This window comes from Alosa sapidissima, chromosome 19 (genome assembly GCF_018492685.1).
Source record: "Alosa sapidissima isolate fAloSap1 chromosome 19, fAloSap1.pri, whole genome shotgun sequence".
Classification (NCBI taxonomy): domain Eukaryota; kingdom Metazoa; phylum Chordata; class Actinopteri; order Clupeiformes; family Clupeidae; genus Alosa; species Alosa sapidissima.
This window is the reverse complement of record NC_055975.1, coordinates 27,129,829-27,153,550: the sequence shown is the minus strand read 5'-3', so window position 1 is coordinate 27,153,550 and position 23,722 is coordinate 27,129,829. Positions and strand designations below refer to the sequence as shown.

At 43.4% G+C, this 23,722-nt stretch overlaps 1 protein-coding gene and 1 long non-coding RNA gene across 6 annotated transcripts in view; one reads left to right on the top strand and one right to left on the bottom strand.

Annotated features, from left to right (window-relative positions):
• Positions 1-15,647, bottom strand: part of LOC121692816 — a 22,036-nt gene extending 6,389 nt beyond the window's left edge. Inside the window, exons 1-2 of the long non-coding RNA XR_006025348.1 lie at positions 15,635-15,647; positions 15,424-15,425 (exon numbers count right to left, since the gene is read on the bottom strand). This is a non-coding gene — a long non-coding RNA (uncharacterized LOC121692816). The remainder of the gene's footprint in view (positions 1-15,423; positions 15,426-15,634) is intronic.
• tdp1 (tyrosyl-DNA phosphodiesterase 1) overlaps positions 1-23,474 on the top strand; it is a 44,281-nt gene extending 20,807 nt beyond the window's left edge. For 3 of the 5 annotated variants that reach the window (XM_042071729.1, XM_042071727.1, XM_042071725.1), the window contains exons 12-16: positions 1,344-1,410; positions 2,218-2,367; positions 6,096-6,198; positions 9,814-9,919; positions 23,095-23,474. In XM_042071729.1, coding sequence (XP_041927663.1) covers positions 1,344-1,410; positions 2,218-2,367; positions 6,096-6,198; positions 9,814-9,919; positions 23,095-23,168 — 500 coding nt within the window. In that variant the 3' untranslated portion in view covers positions 23,169-23,474. The remainder of the gene's footprint in view (positions 1-1,343; positions 1,411-2,217; positions 2,368-6,095; positions 6,199-9,813; positions 9,920-23,094) is intronic. The other 2 variants (XM_042071726.1, XM_042071730.1) reach the window with 1 other exon arrangement.
• The last annotated feature ends 248 nt before the right edge of the window (positions 23,475-23,722 follow it).

Below are 23,722 nucleotides of genomic sequence, written 5' to 3'. Positions count from 1 at the left end.
GGTAGACTTCCGAGGGCCTTGACATTTAAAACGAGACATGGAGAACTTTGAAAAAGCACTGGTAGTTTATTTACAAGACGATTTATACAGACAGTACCTTAAGGAATTTTACCGTTCGACGCCATCTTGAATTTAGTCACAATAAGTCGAGCGACGAGTACGAATGAACAGGTACAGTATGATAAGGGATCAGATTCCAAAAATAATTCCGTGGAAATGCATGGATTCAGTTGCTTCCAGTAGTAGCAGGGGACAAGCCGAGGTGAGCTATGAGACATACGTTCACACTCGGTATCATGTTTCAATAGCCTGGCGAGCCAGACCCACATTAAAATGTACGGTCTGAGCACTCACCATTCGCAGTGCTCAGTCCGAGGGGCGGGATAATCAGTTGTCTTTCAAATTCCCTCTGCACGCAATAGGACACAATAGGATATTTGTTTTCAAGTAGCATGGAATTCAAGCCAAACCGTTGCAACTCTGCCATCAATCATTATGTTAAGCCCACCAAACGACGATTTCAATGCCTGATTAAGTTTCGATTTCTGGAGCTCACAAGCCAACGGAGAGTTGCTAGACTAGCCCTGGCAGCAAATGTAATTTGCTGCCGCTAGGGGCGCGTCTAGATTTCTAGGCTAATGTTTCAACACACTTTAGGTCAAAACCGGAATTATCCTTTAAAGAGGTTGTAAACTGCATTGTCTCTCACGGCACAAAGGGGAGTTGTTGTAAATAGTTATGGCAGTGGGCAGGAATAATTTTCTATAACGGTCCTTGTTACAGCGAAGTTGGAGCAACCTCCAGCTGTAAACTCTCTGTTTGACCAGTAGTTCGTTCAGTGGATGTGAGGTGTTCTCCATAATGTTAAGGAGCTTTTGCAACATCCTTCTCTCAACAACTCTAGGGGTTCAAGTGTACTTCCAATTACAGAGCCAGCTCTTTTAATCAACTTGTTGAGTTTTTTGGTGTCATTTGCCCTGATACTGGTGCCCCAGCAGATGACTGCAAAGAAAATGGTACTAGAAACAGCAGACTCTCAATGGGAGAGTGAGATGGGTTAAAAATGGTCTTTGAATTGGGAGCACATTTTGTTCAGTTGAGCTCAAGCAAACCTTTCATCTAAATGTGTCTGTCTCATATCAGTGAATTTGCCTCTGTACTCTCTCACCTGTAATTTCATGCTCTCTCTCTCGGTGTGTGTGTGGGTGTGTGTGTGTCTGTATCTGTGTGTGTCTGTCTTTGTGTGTGTGTGTGTGTGTGTGTGTGTGTGTGTGTGTGTGTGTGTGTGTGTCTGTCTGTCTCTGTGTGTGTGTGTGTGTGTGTGTGTGTGTGTGTGTGATCAGCTGGAGGCTCCCTGCCCTACAGCATCCAAACAGCCCAACGGCAGCTTTGGCTTCACTCCTACTTCCAGTAAGTGTTTCATAGCTTAGCGCTGTGTGTGTGTCTCTTGTCTGTGTGTGTGTGTGTGTGTGTCAAATGATGCCTCTTTTTAGATCCCAGACAGAGTGTGGTGATGGAGTTCCATAGAAACACCTCAAGGTTGCAGCACACCCCGCTGTGTTTGCACGCTGCTTAGAGCCATTATGCCATGTGTGAAATCATCTCTCTCTCCCTCTCTCTCTCTCTCATGCACACAGATAAACACATCACTGCACAGTACAATTGCTGGTTGTGCACAACTGAAGTGGCACAACTGTGCTGGTTAGTGTAGTAATGTACTGTATATCCCCCCATAAATCTCTTGGGCCAGTCCATGTGTACATACAGGATTCAGGTTTTGAAAATCCTTAATGGTTCTCCGTGCGACAGATTCGTCAGGCTACTGTCACCTCCTACAGATGAGAAGTTGCCCAGATTAACCTTGGTCATTTTTGTCCTCCTGAAACGGTGGCCTGCGAGCCGTTTTCACAGCTAATTAAGACAACAACCTTTCAGATAAATGGCAGAGGCCTTCAGAAGACAGAGTGCACCAGCACTGATAAATGAGTTGCAATGTGCATGCAGCAGTCCTGTAATCTCGTCTGTATGAAAGCCATGGAAAGGAAGAAGGGGAGGAGATGGAACCCTGAGGATTTTGATTGACATGTGACGTGACTCAGTTGATCTCGTACTACTGCCAGTCAGGAAGATGATTGTGCTCTTCAGGGAATAATATTCTATATTTTAGCTCTGAGAAAAATACATACATATTGCTGATATATGTCCTTACCTGTCAAGGTTAAGTGTGTGTGTGTGTGTGTGTGTGTGTGTGTGTGTCAGTCGCTGGGGGGCAGAGACAACAGGGCGAAGTCATGCGATGCCCCACATCAAGACCTACATGAGGGTATCCCCAGACTTCACACAGCTCGCCTGGTTCCTCGTCACAAGGTACGTATAACACGTTGCATACAGTGTAAGTAAGGGATCCTATATACAGTATATCAACAGTATATCAAATAGTGTCATATAGTGTGATGTTAGCACTGTAGGTAACATGGTGACATAGTAACCATGGTGACCCAGAAATGAACAACCCAGATGTCTTTTATGTCTTTGCATCTCAAGGAAGATGTTGGAAGATGCTGTACTGGACAAATTTGAACAAAAATTTGTCCAGCCGTGGCCTACTAGTTAGGGGCAGCCGTGGCCTACTGGTTAGGGGCAGCCGTGGCCTACTGGTTAGGGCTTCGGGCTTGTAACCGGCTTGTAACCGCCGCTGTAGCAGGCTGCTCACTGCTCCGGGTTAGTGTGTGCTTCACCTTACTGTGTGTTCACTGTGTGCTGAGTGTGTTTCACTAATTCACGGATTGGGATAAATGCAGAGACCAAATTTCCCTCACGGGATCAAAAGAGTATACTTATACTATACTTAAAAACCCATGGCCCCTTTCTGTCAAGATACTACTAACAAGTTGTGAAATATTTATGCCAACTACTGTGCCTGCATTATGAATGGGTTTCTTTTAAGCAAAATATATCTTTATTTTTCTCCTGCTAGGATAAGAAGCCGTCTCAAAGACTTGCATCCATTCAGTATTGTTGAAGGGTTATCTAAGTTCACATGTCACACCAGAAAGGCTATTTATTCAATCTTAGGCAGTCTGTCTCTGATGGTGAAGATAAAAAGTGTCCAACATTTATGCAGAAAACCTTTCTAAATTTCTACCATCCCTTAAAAATTGCTTTTTACCAGTATGCAAATAGCCAGCAGAGAATTGAAGCATTAGTGTGCTGCATTAGCATGCATAAATAGACAGTCTGTCAGCAGTATTGGTGAAGTTGCGAAGAGACTTGGTTACAGATTGCGGCCCGCAGGCACTTGAAAGACTCTTGAGTGGCTCTAATTAATGCGTGTTAATCGCTCTCCCCTCTCTTGTCCCACCCTTGCTGAAAAAAGGTTGTTGTTATGGAGAACAGTTTTATGAATAACCATCTGTTCGCAAAAAAGGAGCACAAGACGTGGCCAAGATGTACATGCCGATCAGTGTGTGGCTAATCATTAGTGACTACGGATTTATAGACATCGGCCCTGATATAATGCAGTTGCATATGGGGCATCAGAAATGATAGCTTACCGAGAAGGAGGAAAGAAAAACATCCTTTAAGCCCATCTGAAAATAGTTGAGAGGAAAAAGCTACAGGGACGTATTTGCACTGATAACTGTGTTTACAGCCTGCGTGTTATACATAAAGGTCTCATGTGTGTGTGAGTGTATGTGAGTCATCACTGTATATATTTACTTAGCCCCGGCCATATGTGTTTATGGCTGTTGCGAGGCAGCGGGATCGTATCCATTTTCTGTTTTGAAACTTTTATGTCCGATTCTTGTTTATTCACGTTGGGTTTAATTTGAATGGATGTATAACGTGATAAGTGGGACAGTGGACTCTTGTCCAGCAATCTGATAGCCCCATCCCCACCCACCTACCAACCACTACCATTCCGGAAGCTTCTTTTGAGATGTGCCCTGTGTATAAGGTGTGAATGATGCCGGCGGAGTGTTTTTCCAGTAAAGATTAGTATCAGTGTTAAAATGATCGGATGAGTGGGCATGGACAAGGATTGTAAAAATCACTGGGGTATTAAAAATGCCTGCTTTGCCATTTAACTACGGCAGGAGCTATTCCTCCTCAACTCTTTTGGGAATAGGCAGTGGGAGGAGCAACAAAACATCTCAAATGATGGCAATGTAAAGACATTGCTACAGCTTGAGTTGATGCACTCCTCTATTCCTTTAGTGGGTGGTGGGGGGGATGGCTCCTTGGAGTTCAGCTCTGAAAGCAGTCAGAGCAAAGAATATTTTTTCTCAAACGTTAATTCAAAATAAATGTGCAGGGTTTTTGAGTTTGAATCCTGATTTTAAAGTGTGTGTGTGTGTGTGTGTGTGTGTGTGTGTGTGTGTGTGTGTGTGTGTGTGTGTGTGTGTAGTCCGGTAGGCCTGAATTATGCATTCCCTTTCATGAAGATTAAAGTGTGTATCAGAGAGGAGAGGTCCTTAAGCATCTCACCCGCTCACTGGGCGGCAGAGGGCCCTGGGAGAGCTCAGGTTGGCCACACTGGTCAGTCATTCTCCCATTCAGAGGGTGTCTGATATTATTCGGTTTTCATTTGAATCATCAGCACATTTGTTTACCATTACACCCTGTCGTCTTCATTACTCTGGTGTTTTTCAAGCCCCTGAAACGGAACGACTCGGGAAATGCTTGTTGCACAAAACTACGGAGACGTGTACTAGCAAGCATGGACAATTAAATCTACAAAGCTTTGAATACTATGACGCAAATGCACGCTTGGTTCAGCATTCGTGACTCCTGCGCGGAAGAAAAGGGGAAATCAGCTGTGTACGTGTCCACGACTACCAAGGCTGTCACTTGGGGCATGTATGGCTCAGCTGTGGAACCAACTTTCGGATGACATTAAAAAGGCCCCAACTGTAGCCAGTTTTAAATCTAGACTTAAGACCAAACTGTTCTCAGATGCTTTCTGCTAACTGTGCCGAGTTACAAATTCTGAATCTGCCTCGATAATTATTCTACTTTGTCTTTTATTACTTTTTTTACTACTTTTGCCTTTGTTTTTGCTTACTAATTATTCTTTATTTTTAAATGATTTTACCTTGTGTTTTATGTTTTCTTTTTATTATGATCTTTACCTTTTAACTATTCTTTGACTATATTGCCCTTCTATGCTTTTATTTGTTATTATCGTTTGGTTTTGTTTATGTAAAGCACATTGAATGACCTCTGTGTATGAAATGTGCTATATAAATAAACTTGACTTGACTTGACTATTATTCATGTTGGTAGTGTTGGAGGTCCATTGACACATTAGTGCACTGTATGAGTAGCATTGCTGTCTTTGCTGCCATCTGTTGTTTGTGGGAACATGGGTCGTGATACATGTCTATTGGGTATCATATGGGCACAGACCGAATCTGAACCCAAGCTGAAAACACTCGTAGGGATGTAAACTCTGTTATAATACCAACATGGGATAATGTGGATGTAGCCTCAGTCTCTGAGCCTTTCAATCATCTTTTCATTCATTCATCCTTTCATTCATTTATTCATCCATCCTTTTATTCATTCGTTCATCCATCCTTTTATTCATTCGTTCATCCATCCTTTCATTCGTTCATCCTTTCATTTATTCATCCATCCTTTTATTCATTCGTTCATCCATCCTTTCATTCGTTCATCCTTTCATTCATCCATCCATCCATCCTTTCATTCATTCATTTGTTCATTCATCCATTCATTCATAGTTTCATCCATTCATCCTTTCATTCATTCGTTCATCCATCCTTTCATTCATTCATCCTTTCATTTTCATTCATTCATCCATCCTTTCATTCATTCATTCATTCATTCATCCTTTCATTTTCATTCATTCATCCATCCTTTCATTCATTCATTCATTCATTCATCCATCCATTCTTTCATTCATCCATTCATTCATCATTTCATTCATCCATCCATCCATTCATCCATTCATTTATTCATCCATTCATCTTTTCATTCATGCAGCCATGTATTGGTCCTTCACACTTGAACTGAACTGTAACGTGTGTATGTTGGTGTTTTTCTGACCCTGTGCCTCTCCTCCTCCTCCTCAGTTCCAACCTGTCCAAAGCAGCCTGGGGCGGCCTGGAGAAGAACAACACGCAGGTGATGGTGCGCTCCTATGAGCTAGGAGTGCTCTTCCTGCCCTCCGCCTTCGTAAGTCTCCGCAGGCCGCTGAACTGAGCTAAACTATGCACCCACTGTGTGTGTGTGTGTGTGTGTGTGTGTGTGTGTGTGTGTGTGTGTGTGTGTGTGTGTGTATGTGTTATATTCTCAAGCTGCCTCTTAATGGTCAGGAGGTGGTTTTCAGGGGGAGAGAGGCAGAGCTGAGCTTTGCTGCCTAGTCGTGTGTCGGTATTGTGTTTCTTCAAGGACTCCAACCCCCCCCCCACACACACACACACACACACACAGACACACACACACACACACCCCTGTGATCAGAGAGGCAGTTGAGTCTGTGGACTGTGCAGTGTCATGTCATTTGGTGACAGCCTGTCAGCTGGCTTCCACTTAAAACTTGGGTTTTATCTGTGTGTGTGTGAGACACGGGAATGTTTTACTTGTCTTTCCCCTTCCTGTGTGTGTGTGTGTGTGTGTGTGTGTGTGCAGCACAGAGGACAGCTTTACTCCACTTATTCCTTCATATGGGTGTCTGTAAGAGTGTGTGTGCATGTGTGTGAAGGGGTATGCTTTTGTGTTCTGCTCACCTACTCAAAGGGTAATTTGTCCTTGTTGTCAGGGTAAGCCTTAGAATTACTTCAAAAGTTGCTAAGCAACAGCCTGGTTCAGTTCTCACCCTGGTGGAGGAAAAAATGAAAAACAAGAGTGAAATAGGATATTGTGTTAGCCGGCCATAGTCTCTGTCTCTCTCGCTCTCGCTCTCGCTCTCGCTCTCTCTCTCTCGTTGTCGTTGTCCCTCACAGAAGTTCCACCGCCGGTCAGAGCTCATCTCCTCCCTTTTTCCTCCTGCTACAAACTGTTGATGAAATGTCTGGCACTGCATGTGTGAAGGGACCGGTTGATCGCATGTATAGTGTGAGTGCCTGAGTGCTTTGGTGGTAAGGGGGCAAAAATCTGGAGGGGTAGCATTTTGATTGCAGTACCGGCGGAAACACTGCTTGAGAAATTTGTCAAAATTTAATGAGTTTGATATTGAAGGTCGGCATGATTAATAGAGAGTGAGAGAAGTGTGCGCGTGTGTGCGTGCGTGTGCGTGCATGCAGTGTGTGTGTGTGCCAGGTCCATGCACCTCAGAACTGAAATCCGTCTCATTTCCTGGTCAGGCTGTTCTCCCACCTCAACAGAACCTCATGTCCCTGCCTTGTTGCTGAACTGGCACGAAAAGCAACTCTGCGTTCCTCTATGTCAGCGGCACTCCGAGAGGAACGGAGTGACCTTCACACGCGTTTCAGTGCCATGCCACAGTCGTGTGTCAGGTACCAAGTAGTGGCGTCTTGGCTGTGATGCCAGGAGACTGTCAGTGGAGGCCATGGCAGGCGTGGGGCCGTTGGCACTCTTAGACTGGTGCAGCGGTGTGTGGGCAGGCTAGGGGCCGTTGGCACGCTTAGACTGGTGCAGCGGTGTGTGGGCAGGCGTGGGGCCGTTGGCACGCTTAGACTGGTGCAGCGGTGTGTGCGCCAAAAGAGCGTCTGGACGTCACGCGCGTCGGCGCCTGATAAAGTCGTTAGCGAGCCGCCTGGAATGGAGGCTGTCGCGTCACGCGTGGTCCCAGCCACGTCGACCTCCCTCAGGAGAGTTTTATCTGACCGTCACGGCATGCTGTGTGTGTGTGTGTGTGTGCGCGTGCGTGCGTGCGTGCGTGCGTGCGCCAGACACAGATCATTATGAGGATGAAGGGTTCAGCAACAGTTCTCCAATTGGGCCTGGCCTACAGACAGCAAAAACATGTGCGCTTTTTGGCCGTCACCGGTCTGGGTTGAATCTCGTAGCCATGGCAACAGGTTCTCCTGATGCCTCCACACACAGATGAAATGAATAAATGTAAAGAACGTCTTGTGGCTGCATTAAACACCCTGCACGGCAGTAGTGTCTTGTGGGATTGCTCATAATAAAACTACTCTCAGAATTGCCACGAGAGTGATGCACATTCATCTGAAAAGGCTTCAAGGGCAGAATAAGTGGTGACTTATCTTTGCTATGGTGCTGTGGAGAACTGTCTGTTAAGAGCCACTGTCCGCATTTGACCTGTCCTTCCAGCGGCTGAAAGCATGAGTCTATCAGAGACCTAACATCCAATGTCTGGGTGAGAAACGGTACAGTTAGCACACACCACCAGTGCCACTAATCACAAGGAATATAAATGACTACTGGCATTCTGACCAATGACTGTTATTTACAATAAAGACTTACATGTGTAAAGGAGTTAATCTTTTATAAGTTGCATGTGTTAAACTTTGCATTTTATTTAATTCATTTTGATAAAAGAGCTCCGAATAGAGTATGCACTTAATAATCAAGCTCATATTCACCCAGAGTAGGTTAAAAAGGCCCAAAATGAGATGATGGCCCTCTTCAGCTGGCTGAGTACGCAATCAGAAGTGGCTGCCTTCAACATGGCCATGCTATTAAACGCAAGAGACTTGGGAGCACATTTACCAGATATTTTGCACACACACACACACACACACACACACACACACACACACTCTCTCTCTCTTTCTGTATTTCTACCTCTCCCTCCCTTTCTCTCTCTGTCACTCTGATTCTCCTTGTTATGTTCCACTCTTTCACAATACCCGTTCTAAACCCAAACATACTGTACAATATCACACACACACACACTAAACACCTTTTTTGACCAGGGTCTCTGTTCGTCATATAGGGGTCATATACATTAAAGCCCTGTGCTGACTAGCAGATCTCACCTTTGTGTCTCTCACTCAATTCCTGTCTTTTATTATTTATTTACACACACACACACACACACACACACCCCACAACACAACACAAACCATCTTTTTTCGACCAGTGCGCTTTGTTCATCTTATAGAGGCAATATACATTGAAGGCCCTGTGTTGACTAGTGGATCTCGCCTCAGTGTTTGTTCTGGGCTGCTGTTGACTTGTATAATGGGTTTGGTCCCCCCTCGCTGATGCCCAATCTATTTCAGCTTCAGGGCATCCAGGGGTCCTGCACTCCCTCTCTAACACACACCAGCCCCATAGCCATGTCTCAAACACATAATAGGCTTGGGTACTCTGTGTGTGTGTGTGTGTGTGTGTGTGTGTGTGTGTCTGTGCTCTCACTCTGAATGCTCAGCTGATTGGTGTTTTGAAGCCGTGCTGGTTGAATGCTGCCCGTGGCTACTCATGCTATGTGCAAGAAAACGTTTCCGACCACTTAGTGAGGAATGACTGGAAGCACCCTGCCGTCAGACATTTAAGACATTTATGTGTCACATTGCGCTCGTGCTGTTTGGTTTCATTGCGGCTGTAATTTATCTTTTGAGTTCGGAGTGATGAAGCAGAATTATTGTCTGGGGTAAAAGACAGGCTGCAACAAATTTGGCAGAGGAGAGATTAGTTTGAGGGCTTGTATTTGTTTTCTATTTGATCCGTGGCAGTGTGTCTTGTTAGTGTTAATAATTAGGCTTTCTCCTAACCCTTTCTTCCTCCTCTCTAGTCTTCTCCCTTTGATGTTCAAATGCAGACATGAGGAATTAGCCAGAATAAATCCAGATGTTATCTCATGGCATGTCTCTCCATAGCAAAGCCTCTGATGCCTATGCTCCTTTTTTGTGTTTGCAGAACTTGAGCACGTTCCGCGTGCAGAAGAACGTGTTCCCAGCTGATGAAGGTTCCTCGGGGTTCCCAGTGCCTTTTGACCTGCCACCCCAACGTTACTCCAGCAAAGGTAAGCGAAACAATCTCAAGGCCGTCATCAAGAACACAAGCGCACTCATCCTGATCCGTTAGCTGGTCTTCAGCTGAAGCATATATCCGTATGAAGGAGTTGTCTGAGGCTGCTGAAAAGGCAAGCCAACACTTTTCCTGTCTTTAAACAACTCCAGTCATTTGAAATAGCTTAAAAAGGGCCCTTGAATGATTAGTGGGTCCAGGCGTGAGAATCGTGTTACACATACAGTGTATATTTCAAATGTTCATTTGTAAGTACCCCTACCCCTCTTTCCTCTCGTCTGTCTCTTCATTGTACCGTTTGTTGCTACCTCTTCTATCCCCGCCCCCATAAGACACCATATTTCCTCCTGATCACCAGCCAGTCCCTTTTTATTTGCCTTGTTTGTTGTTGTTGTTGTTGTTGTTGTTGTTGTTGTTGTTGTTCTCGTTCTCCCTCCATCCCACAGCCTAGTATTAAGGTAATCATTATTTAGTATAATTTTCTGCTGTTAGTGAATGTTGTGTGTGATATCTGTATGCTACTGAGACTGAATAAAGTGTCTGTCTGTCTCTCTGTCTGTCTGTGCTATGAGCAGAAAAGGCATCTGGAGTATTATAATATCTAGAGATTATGCACAAAGCTTATACAGTAAGGCTTTGACAGTAACGGCACACTAAAACCACATATCTCATTGTTATCAAACGAGTACATTGATTTTGTACATTGTTCCACCTGTTGGATAGAGCTTTATGTGCACGTTTTATGACCACTTTGGGCTACATTTTCTCTCCCATTCTAACGACACCAGACCCCTGGCCAGACTATTGTCTGGGCCATGTTGAACCCGTACCCCTGTCTTTGTGAAGCTCACCGGCGTCCTCGCTGGGTACATCTCGAAGTTAATTATGTCGCAGTGGAGCGGCAGCATATGGGGTGAACTTGCTCCCGTGGGTTGGGAGGAGTCTTTGTTAGAGAGAGTTCATCTCAAACATGGAGAAAATGAACGTGTGACTCACACATCTGTCTCTCACCCCTCAACCTCAAACACATGAACACACACACACAGAACTCGTGCTGATCTCCTGGAAGTTGCTTTCGACAAGAGGTTGCTTTCTTCTTCTTGAATCGTTCAAGGTTATGTGTTTGTGAAGAACGACATCATCAGCATGTCTTTGTATGCAGACTTCTGAGCAAGCTGAGCCATTTAAAAACTGTATTTTTTAGTCTTCACCAAAAATCCCTCCTGTGCATTTGATTGTTGCATCCTGATGATGTTTATGTACCGCAGACTTGGCGGGTTATTAAACAAACAGCTGTTATTATCGGTAGTAATGGTCTTGATAAATGCTGGTCAGTCCTGGTCAGTCTTGATAAATGCCCCACTCATCCTATTGGTCAGTGTGATGTGTCTTATAGATTATATGTGAGTCCTCATCCTATTTGGAAGAATAGAAAACAAGGCGAGAGAGCGAGAGTACAGTCTGCCTTGTTTATGACTGAATTTATTACAAATGAAAGCAACCTATGATCATTTTAATCTTTAACCAAGACTCAGACCATGATTTTAAAATGTACTGAATGACTATCTAGCAGTGTATTAAACAGCATCTTTACTATATTTAGAACATGACTATGTCTTATGTGACACTTGTAGGTTGTTTTGAATAAAAGTGTCTGAAAAGAATAATTGTGAATGAACAAACGTCATGCCAAATCTACATTTATTGGGCTTTGTCCAGAACTACATGTACTGGCTGTGAAAGTCAGTGGGTAATCATGTCAAATAGGGCTGTCACTTTACGTTCGAAAATCGATTGCACAATCGATTGGACCAACCAACACAAGTTTCGAAAACTAAAATAGGGAATCGATTTTAATCAAATATGTACACTATTAATTTTAAACGAATTAAACAAATAAAAAAGATAGATGTAACAAAAATCACAAACAAGCAGAAAAATAAAAAAAAAGAATTCGGAAGTGCAGTAAGCATTGCGAACATGGCCGGATCTAGAATAGGGCTGGGAGGGGCAATGCCCCTCCAAATATTTCTTCTGCCCCACCTAATTGGTCAATTTTAATTGACAGCTATTGAATCTGCCAATCACACTTTTCTAATTCGTCCCGTCTGAATTTCGAGGGTGCTGATTTTCTGGTTGGATAGTATAAATAAGCTACCGGAGCAGCAGCGACGCGTTCCCCTACCATTCCACACTGAGTGAATCACTTGCTGTTTCATACTTCAGTAGAGAGGGCTTAGCTATATTTCCATAAAGGTTACAGGCTACTAGATGTAATATAGATTCTTGTTGCTGGTTTAAATAAAGACCTTTTTTGTATTATTCTCGTTTGAATAAGGTTTGTTTTTAGCTAATGTGCATGTTAGCTTTCTAAGGTGATCTAGCCAGTTAGTTTGTTAACATTGGTCATTCCTTAACTGTGTTATAAGCAGGGTGGAAATTTTACGGCGGCCACGTCGTTGCCCCTTGCGTTGGCCGTGAAAATCGGAGGTTCACATGCCACTGTGGCCTTGGTGCCCATGTCTTTCTATATTCTGCTTTGCATCCGACTAGCGATTTTTATTTAGCCTAATGCCTGATTAAGCTTAGCATTCACAACGCAAATTAATTTAGCCTATGTCTTTTAAGCAGTGGAGAATGTGACAGCGCACGGCAAGAAAGAAAGTGCGTCCAAAATCACCCATTCTTTGCTGAAATAGATATTCCGATAGCCTATTCTTCACAAAGATATTACATGTATCACATCACACGAAAGAGCTTTTCTCAGCTTTTAAACGATGTTGGCCGCATGTTGTGGTAAACGGTTCGCGAGAAAATTAACTTTAATTTATCATGTTACATTCTGCGCCCATCTCCCTACCCATTCATCTCGGTGGAATACTTCACGAATTTTTCCCGAACACATGACAAACCATATATTAGAAGAAACACCTTACCGAATAAAAAGGTGTAAAGCATTCCCCTGTACAGTTAGCCATTCCAGAGTAGTCCGGTTTTACATTTGCAGCAATGTCTAAATGCATGTCTCCAACTTTGGGCTTCAGGTTTCACAGTGTGTTTAAATTGTCCAATACATGATTTCATAACAGGCCAAATACAAAATAAATGTTACAAATATCGCCTAGATATCTGTAAATATTAAAATCAGCTGACTAAGAGTTTGTTAAAGTAGCCTTAATGATGACAAAATGCTAAGCATGCATGTAGACTATTTGAGTTTCTTAAAGCTGAACTGTGCTTTAATTGTTCAATACATGATTTCATAACAGGCCACATAGAAAATAAATGTTAAATATAACCTAGATATCTGTAAATGTTAAAATCAGGTCTATGATTAACAGTTCTATGTAATATGTAATGTTTGCTATTAGATACGGGTTTAAGGTAAAAAGTAAGGCATTTGTAGGTGAAACTGAGCGGGGGGGGGGGATTCATTGTGCCCACCCCAAATTTCTATTTGCCCCCCCCCAATCTGAGCAGCCTAGATCCGGGCCTGATTGCGAAAGCTAAAAAGAAAATTCCCACCAATTTTACGCAGCGGAAACAGCTGTTTCAATCGGCTGCTGTGTTGCTCGTGTTTTGCCAAAAAATTGAGGACAACGCGATCAACCTGTGCGACATGAGAGACGAGTGATGGGCCCTAATAACTTGAGGAATTCGATGTGGAAGCACTTCGGGTTTTGGGTATATCAAACTATGGAGAATAACAAACTGTGCAATCGTGAGTTCTACGTAGGCGAAATTTGTTTGACATTACTAATCGTAAACACAGACACAGCTACGTTAAAGCCTGCTGTAATGATTTTCACTGATTTTATGGCAGTCCACTCTGCTTATTGTTTTTTGAGAATGTTGCACTCCTGTTTGTCATTGTGCACGAAACTTCACGCCAATAAATCATCAGAAATAGAGCTGTCTTGTGCGTCTACAAGCGCCCTCTTTACGTTCGTCCTAATGCCTGTTAGTTGTTTGTGGATTGGCCTATATTTGGTGTTGAAAATGGAAATGTCTTTAGACATGAAAAATCGATTTTACAATCGATTCAATGAACACTAATGTCTCAAAAATCGACAGGATTTTTTCACAAAAGTGACAGCCCTAATGTCAAATGTCAAATTGCAGCACATTGAAATCATTAGTTTTAAATAAAGACATTTATTTCTGCCAAATTATCATTTTCTTTTAGCCTAAGAAAGGAAGGTGACAGGTGGAAATGTCATGGAAATCAGGGACATTTCTTGCCATTTAACTCTGGGCGGTTGAAAGGTTTGTGAAAATGAGGAGTTCTGGAATCCAGACCCTAAGATGAAGTTGGAACAAAGCAGACCCCTACAGAGAGCCCCAGAGCCGTATAAAGGAGAGCCTTGCTCTATTATAAGGCTCTGGAACAAAGCATGCACGGTCATAGTGACGCCCCTGTAGAATGTTCTGGACAGCAGAGAGATTCTGATTAGGAACACCTGCCAACGCCCTTTGTTGTTATACCTGACTTCCTGTCTGCTCCGTGACACCTTCTCCCCGGGATCAGTTCACACAGCCAGAGTTGGAGTTGAACTGCACAAGCTGCCGTCATTTCCCAGACGCCCTCAGCAGAATTGGCTGAGTGAAAGGAATATGATTTTAGTGCAGTTTCAGGCCAGCTATCTGGTTGCAGCACAGTCTAATTGCGGACCGAGGGAACCCATTGGGCGGGTAAACTAATCACAGCGTCAGCCGGCTGCACACCCCCCTCACGAATCGGGCGGCCTGACCTTTAATCACACGGTTAGCCATGGCGACACCGGAATAGAGGGTGTCATCGCTTTATGAACCCGAACAGAGGCTGTCTCCCATCACTATGGCAACGTGGGGCTTTAATGACAAAGGCCACGTCAGGGGAACTGTTTTTGGAAGCAGTATGTGTGAATATGTAGAGCGGGGGCAGATGTTTGGGAGCTGGAGAGAAGTCACTCCACCGGCCACTGATGACCTCACTTCTGTCATGTCCTCTCTCTGATGAGGTTGTCTGTGCGCTGAGGACACCAAGGATGTGAAACATGAAGGGATTGCAGAGGAAATGCAATCATGTCCAGGCATTGTTTACCTGTAAACACCTTCCTCATTCTGGCACGCTGGTTAGACGTGGCAAGGGAGGAAGGTATGCGTGGCGCACTAAAGGCCGAAGCTTTTAGAGTAATTGACAGAAATTTGTCGTGGACAGTGCCAAGGCTGAGGTGGGGGTGGAGAGGTGGGGGGGGGGGGGGGTGCAGGGGGTGTTCAACAATGTCCTAGTGGGACATGATTGATTTCTAGGCTCTTAAATCTACAGCAGACAGCTATTTCCATCATCTTTTTTTTTTCTTTCTTTCATCACTTTCTCTTTTGCTCTCCATAGTCTTTTAACTCTTGTTCTCTCCATTTCCTTTTTTTCTTCGTGTCTCTTGCTTTCCTCTTCTTTTTCCCTGTCTCATTGTCGCCCGTCGCAGTCCCCTCCTACAGTAGGCTATATCCTCTCAACACTTCTCAAGAGTTCCTACCTCCATCTCCTCAATGTGTCCGGATGAGATGGGGCAGACAATGCTGTCCATGGGTTTATATGTTGCTGCAGTTGGCGCTTTCCTGTGTACAGGCAAAAGCCCGTTTTTGAGTCACGTCTCAAGAATCAAATAGGGGTCAAAAGGATGAACTCTTGCTGGGTTATTTCAGATGGGTTATATAAATGTAATTATACTTTTTTAGAAAATCGAGTTCATGTGATGAATCAACATAACGACTTAACTATGACCACAACCGGTGGTGCACGGAGTTGGCGTGTGAACTTTAGTGGTGCAACGCCATCCGCCTCACTGTATGTGCACGTTTTATGACCACTTTGGGCTACATTTTCTCTTTCCCATTCTAACAACAGTAGATCCCTGGCCAGACTATTGTCGAACTGGCCAGACTATTGTCGAACTATTGTTGAACCCGTACCGCTGTCTTTGTGAAGCTTATTGGGGTCCTCGCTGCGTACATCTCGAAGTTAATTATGTCGCAGTGGAACGGTAACATATGGGGTGAACTTGCTCCCGTGGATTGGGAGGAGTCTTTGTTATATAATTATACTTTACTTTAAATATAATACTTTTTTAGAAAACCGAGTTCATGTGATGAATCAACAGAACGACTTAACTATGACCAAACGGTGGTGCACAGAGTTGGCGTGTGAACTTTAGTGGTGCAACGCCATCCGCCTCACTGTGAGCATCCGTCTTTAGTGGTGCAACGCCATCTGAATGGATTAATTACCAGGTAAGCAGTAGCTTTCAATCAGGTCCTCCTTATTCTCACCACGACTGGGGAGAGCCTTTCCTGCCATCCACTGTGCCAGCATTTGTGGGCTGGTAGGTCACCCCTAGTCAGACACAGTTGTTGATCATTAACATAGTGGCCTCTAGAAGCTGCCTACTGAGGTGTTGTATGGGTGGGATTAGAAAGACAAATGAGAAAGTAAACTCAAAAAAGAATACCAACGAGTGTGTGAACTTTGTTCACAAAAACTTGAGCTTTTTGTTCAGCACCTGGGATGTGCACAAAGTCTCCTTGTAAAGGGGAATGGGAAACACACGCAACACACACGACACACGTGTGCATTTCTGTCTCTGCCAGCGTTCACACACACACCCACACACACCCACCCACACGCAGCCGTTGCCTTGTATCTGTCTGCTGCCGTCAGGGCCACACCAGGCAGACTAATGATGGACATGGATCAGTGTGGTGCCAGACGCCCTGCCAGCCGAGCGTACCACACCACTCACACCCGCACCGAGCATCAAGAAGAGCCAAAGGAAGAGCTGTGGCATTTCAGTTCAGTCGGAATTGAATCAGCATTTAAATGCCCTCGAAATCAATCAGTGGATAGCTTTTTGCTGTTGGTTCAAACTAGAAACTAATTGCAGTACATTCGATTTAAGGGGGGGAAAATCATCTAAGGCTTTTTTTTTTTTTAACATTGTAAATGGTTAGGATGGAAATGCCTGATATTTTCAAATAAGAGCAGACGTTGCTTCCTAATGGAGATGCATTATAGTAGGGAGACCCATTTCCTCATTATGTTCATTTAGTCCCCCAGTAGGGCCGATTCAACACAGGCATGTCACGCATGGACAGAGGCTCGCTCACTAACTCCCCCTGGGCTTCAGTCAGTTTGTTCACATTTGTAGAGATTGAGTCATCCCAGTTGGAACACGAGCAGCCATTAGTATCTCCGCTCTGTTAATCTCGTATGGTGGGGAGAAGGACTAAAATTGCAAGTGTATCTAGACATTTTACAGTAATGAAATTATCTTTCAAATGGTACACATCACATTCCAGGGCAGTCTTCACACGGGGCAGCTATTCATTATATCTACATATTGGTTTGATGATTGTCGTTTTCAAGGTCATCCAACCAGGTTTCTAGGTTATTTTGACTCCTGAGTCAAGCTTTTCAAGCTTTTAGACTCCAGACATCCAACCTCCCAGGCGATAATGGACTCAATTTGTAAATATAGCCGCAAGCGGCAATGGCGGGCCCGAGCACCTCCGGTTGGAATATATGTTTATTGCTCTTAAGATTCCAAAATAAAAGACTATACAAGTGCAAAGTAATGCATTCTTAGTCAGAGGTAGCATTCAGTTCAGTTCAGTAGTGTATAGGTCTAATTGAGTGCCTGTCACTTTAAGACGACGTTCGTGAGGGAATCCCTGCAATTAATGTGTGGATGCAATTCATAACGTAGTTAGTTCAAATAACGGTTCATAGCCTACTTCTCCTTGGGATAAGCACTTTTGAGTCTTGGAAAACACTTTTCCATTTACATTGGGATTTTGCAAACATTCAGAGTCAATAAAATGAGCCCTAAATAAGTAACGAAATTGACAAGCAGATGTAAGTAAGCATGCTAAACTTGACATCCGAACAGTATCCTAACGTTAGCTTTGAGATACTGCTTGATTGCATAACTTAACTTAGTTTGGTCTCCTCAATGTAGGCTACTATGTTGTGATGAGACCTTAGCAGAGTTAACTTTAATGCAGCAGTTTTGAACAAATTTGCGCAGCATGGCCACGATGCTAAGCGGATTTAATAGCAAGTTAGCCCACCGTGTTCTATGCAATGCTTCTATGTGGCAACAATAATCCTTCAACAATCGTGAATATTTTGTTAAATGCACATGCAGAGGAGGGGCAGCGTGAAAAGTACAGCTCAATGATTTCGTGGGCCCCAGCCACAGATTAGTCAATGTATGGGAAACACTGAAGGTGTAAAATTCAAAATATTTAGCGGCACACATTATGCTTAATGAATCGACGCGCATATTTTGCGTCGACGTATTTTTTGCGTCAACGTCATCGATTACGCCAACGCGTTGTCCCAGCCCTAATGTACATATTTGATTAATATTATTAATATTAATTAGTCGTTATTAATCAGTCAAAGCATTGAACATTTTTGGCACATTTCCTGATTGGCCAGATGGTGGCACTATGCTAGGCATGTGAATTACACATATGAATATCATCACAATAATTATATCCAATATTTTGTAAAGTTTCAGATCAATCAATAAAGGCACATGGCACATTTCTGGCACAGGAACATGTGCACTTGGCCAGGTGGTGGCGCTATGCCAGGCAGGCCCATTGGGTGTCTGGATATCTTCATAATCATAATATCTATTAAAGGTGCCATGTGTAAGAATTGAGGTAAAAATATCCAAAAAATGAGCTACACACATCAAAAGAATGAGAAGAAATAAGGGTGATGATGTCGTTACAAAAATGACAAGGTATCGTGCTGCAGAGATATCAACCTGAATTAGCATGCTAAATTACTAGCCACAGCCCGACAGGTGTCATAATACCAGTTTCGGCCATGGGAGGCGGTATGCGGGCAACATAACCGCCAGCCAAACTGCAATACACGTTTCTCGGTTGTTACTCTAGGGTAGACCAACTCACTTTCTGGAGGTATACTGCCCCATCTTTTATGGAATGTGGAGTATGAATTGATTTTTTGGCGGACATTACACATGGCACCTTTAACCTGAGAAGTTTCAGACCATTCATTCAAAGCATAGACCATTTCTGGCACATTTCCTGCTTGGCCAGATGGTGGCGCTTTGCTAGGCATGTGAATTACACATGTGAATATCATCACAATAATGATATCCAATATTTTATAAAGTTTTAGATTAATCAGTTAAGGCATCATCCATTTCTGGCACATTTCCTGCTTGGCCAGGTGGTGGCGCTATGCTAGGCCTGTGAATTATGCATGTGAATATCATCACAATAATGATATCCAATATTTTATAAAGTTTCAGATCAAGCACTTAAGGAATTGTCCATTTCTGGCAGATTGCCTGCTTGGCCAGGTGGTGGCGCTATGCCAGGCAGGCCCATTGGGTGTCTGGATATCATCATAATCATGATATCTATTAACCTGAGAAGATACACACAAATTTGGTGTGTGTATCTTAAACTATATGACAACCACAAGTCACAGTGACATAAGGGGGCGCTATGGAGTTCCTGGGCAACGCCCGGTGCCAAGCTTTTATCCCTGTCTATTCACTGTACCAGTTGATGTGTGTGCCAAATTTCATGCATTTTCACCCATGGGAAGCACCTCTTTTGGGATCATGATTCATCACATATTTCATCACATATTAGAGTCTGCACAAAATCCCAAATACCTCACTTCCTGTTGGGCGTGGCTAATGCCTTGTACATACGAAAGTTGTTCATCTTGGGGAGATACAGACACCAACCAAATTTGGTGTGTGTAGCTGAAAGTATATGCCCATCACGGGATCAGTCATCTAAGGGGGCGTAAGGGGGCGCTAGCGAGTCTCTGGGCCATGCCTGGGGCCAAGCTTTTTTACCTAGCTGCTTTGTGTGACACCTGATGTGTGTGCCAAATTTCAAGACTTTTCGATTATGTTAACCACCTCAAAATATTTGCCAAACACGGGATCAGTCACCTAAGGGGGCGCTAGTGAGTCCCTGAGCCATGCCCGGGGTCAAGCTCTTGTTCCTAACTGCGTTGCATGACACCTGACGTGTGTGCCAAATTTCGAGAGTTTCCGACCATGTTAACCACTTCAAAAACAGGAAAGCAAAAAAGTATAATAATAATAATAATAATAATAATAATAATAATAATAAATAATCCTTACAAAAACAATAGGGCCTTGCGCCCTTCGGTGCTCGGGCCCTAATAATAATAATAATAATCCTTACAAAAACAATAGGGCCTTGCGCCCTTCGGTGCTCGGGCCCTAATAAAAGGACCCCAAAGCCTGTGCCAAACATTGCTATTTGCTTCACATGGAGTCAGACCTTCTAGTCAGCATGGCTTCTCCACACCAGTTGCTCTGGTAATGTGCTTATGAAATCTCCTAGTACAAAAAGCTCAGCAGTTGTTTACTGTTTTTTATGTTTTAATTTTCCTGCTGGTTTCCATGGATACTGGATTGTGTTAGCATTTCCCGTGATCCTGCTACTCAGGCAATGTCCCAGTGGGAGATGTATTCATTGATCAGGCTAGCAGAATGTTTGCTTTGGTCCTGATTCCTGTGTAGTGTGTGTAATCTCTGTCTCCTGCGCTTTTTAATTACAGTCACTGTAAAATCTCCTGGCCATTTATACTACACTGAGAGATGGGGAGTATTACTTACATTTATTAATTTAGGCTAGCTGATGCTTTTGTCCAAAGCAACTAACAGCTACAGTTAGCCAGTGTAGCTCGATAAACAGTGGAGTAACATGGGCTCTTTTGGGTTGATAGAAGACCAGCTGCATTGCCATGTTTTGGATTCCACTGTACAGGCCAGGAGGCCCTTTAAAAGGGCATTACAATAATCGAGGTGTGAGATAGCCATGGCCTGTACCAGGAGTTGGGTAGCATATTGAGTTAGGCCTGATTTTTAATCATACAAATGAAGTCAATTTCTGTGAGTGCTGTCAGCTGGCTCGTGGCGCAAGTTGATAGACGTCTGATTACCAAGCAAACAGGTCAATTTATTTGTGGTTCGATACCCACATGAAGTTAGTTTATGCTATTTAGGTGTTTGTTTTTTGGGTGGCATATTCATGGTCCAGTGCATGTAGTACTACATACAATTTTGACTTTTAAACATGTCATGCATATTTGTGTGCGTCTCTAGTATATCAGAAAGTGACAAATCTGCAAGCGGCCACATCTGTCAAAGACTCGTCATCAATCATGAAACGTCATCAACGCAGCCAGTTAACACGGGAGCCAGTTGCCATGTAACACCGGATCAAAGAGACAATAGCTTACAAAGTGGTGTTTTTGTAACTTCAATGTAGATGATTGTGATTCATTGCAACTTCAGCAAACAGCATTGCAATTTCAGCAAACAGCATATCACTAACGTGCATCAATCGGGAATTCGCTAAATGAAGGAAGTGGGAGCTTTACTTATTGATCCAGATCAAAGAGACAATAGCGTCCAAAGTGGTGTTTTTGTAACTTCAGTGTAGATGATTGTGATTCATTGCAACTTCAGCAATGTAAGGCTACCTCCGAAAAATAGCTCCGTACAGCTGAAGCCCAGTCAGTCTGCCTCAGTGAGAATCCTAAACTTTCTTTGTGTTCAGTCTTCGATCCTGATTGGCTGCATTCGTGATAACTAACAAATCAGACGGTGTAGTGGGCGGGATAATGCTCTCGGCCACAGAGCAGCAAATGCAGGGAGTGAGAGACGCTTTACAGACAAAGTAGCGCGTTTTATTCTTTATCCATTTCAATATCGCCTTATCGGTGGGAAAAATGCCCGATACCGATTATTATAAAAATGCTAAATATCGGCCCTAATAATCGGCCCGGCCGATAATTGGTCGACCCCTAGTAAATGACAACCATATAGACTTTGACCAGAGCAGTCACCTTGTGATGGATATTTGAAGGTACATTTCCATTTGTTGTAAATTAGCAGGCCCGTTCCATTTCCTCGTCCAGATGGACAGGAAGTATGGGAGAATGCGTAGTGGGTGGAGAGTGCAGCCAGGTTAGCAGTGTCCTCTGATTTGATCCAGGTCTCAGTTAGAGCTTAGAGCCCCAGGAACAGGTGACTCTCTGACTGTCGTCTTGCCATGAAGCGTTAAACCATCCAAAGTACATACTACCAATGCTCCTCAGTCAAACAAGCTATGTGTCCATTTAGCTCATTCACACACCAGTAATTTTAAACGCCAAATGTGGCTAAAGAAATGTATTCTATTCCCTGTAAATTAAAGGTACACTATGCAAGATTTTCACCTTAATATAACCTTTACAAAGCCAATTTGGTAAACAAACTTGTAATAGAGGAATCGTTCACCTAGCATAGCCATACAGCATAGCTGTAGCAAGTCGCTAATGAGAGAACCAGCCATGCAACTTCAAGAATAGTTGACCCGAATTGTCTCGCGAGAATCATGAAACATTACTTTGTCAGTAGATAGGTCTTTGCCGGAGTTTTTGCCTGTTGTTAGAGTAACGGCAGAGTAAAATATAAACATATCACTCTAGGACTCTAGGGGGAGCTCTACAGTTGCCAAAAATACCTGAAACTGCATAGAATACCTTTAAAAACGGACATTCTCCTAGTCAAGGCAATTCTGAACAGCTGTGGAATCCAAATGAAAGCTTGTCAGGGCAGTGTTTTTTGGAAAAACACATTGGTGCTAAAAATGCAACTAATTCAAATTCTAAAACTAATTCTGTTTCCTTCAACTTTAATTGTATTGTATGCATTATTATATTACATAAATCCATCCCCCTTCAGCAAATCAAATGTTTATGTGCATTAGAAAATTGTACGCAAATATAAAGTTTCTGGTCAGGATTTCTTGTTCAAATATTTCAAATATTAGTTAAAAAAGTTGAATAGAAACCTAGCTCTTCTACAAAGTCTCTTTCTACGAAGCTTCTACCTGTGTTTGGCTTCTCCTGGGAAACTATAGAGACGAAGGACTGAGGCTCAAATTCCAGTCTGGAGAAATGTGGCACTGTAATAAAAGCCATGAAACCTTGAAACTGCCAGACACACACACACACACGCACGCACGCACACAGGGACACACACAAAGACACACACACACACAACCCTGACCTGCTTCTATTCTTCATGTCCTCCTTGTGGTCTTTGCCTACAGATCAGCCTTGGATCTGGAACATTCCGTACACCCAATCTCCAGACACCCACGGCAACGTATGGGTTCCGTCCTGAAGTAGCCCTGCCATGGTAGTGCCCCCTGTGGCTGGAGGACGACACTGCAGCGTCCAGAGACACAGAGGGACGTCTGTCAGACTCTGCTGTCAGTCAGCTGATCCTGTCTATCTGTGCAACAGGCGTTAAATCCTCACTGGTGACTCTCTATGAAAGTACAAGAATCTGTCGGACAAATAAAGTGAAGAGTTGGTGATTAATGTAGTTATGCAATTAATAGAAGAATCGTTAGGAAGTATCACATGTCTGTCTCAAAAGTTTGTTATCCTTTTTCCATGTTGCCACTAATAAACCTTGTTTGTAACACATTGTTTGTTTGTTTGTTTCGACCATATTGACTGCACTAACCAGGTAACCCAGGCAACACTCAAACTGCTGGAGACACAACAGACATGTAATCCTTTGAAATGAAGCCATAATAAACAGGCTAGAATCATCACATTTCAAGTTGTCTCTTGAGGAAACAAGAGCGAACCACTCATTTTAGAGGCAATTTATGGAAGTCAATTCTTAGATTGCTTGGAGGTTTGAAAGACTTGAGAGACCCACTGAGA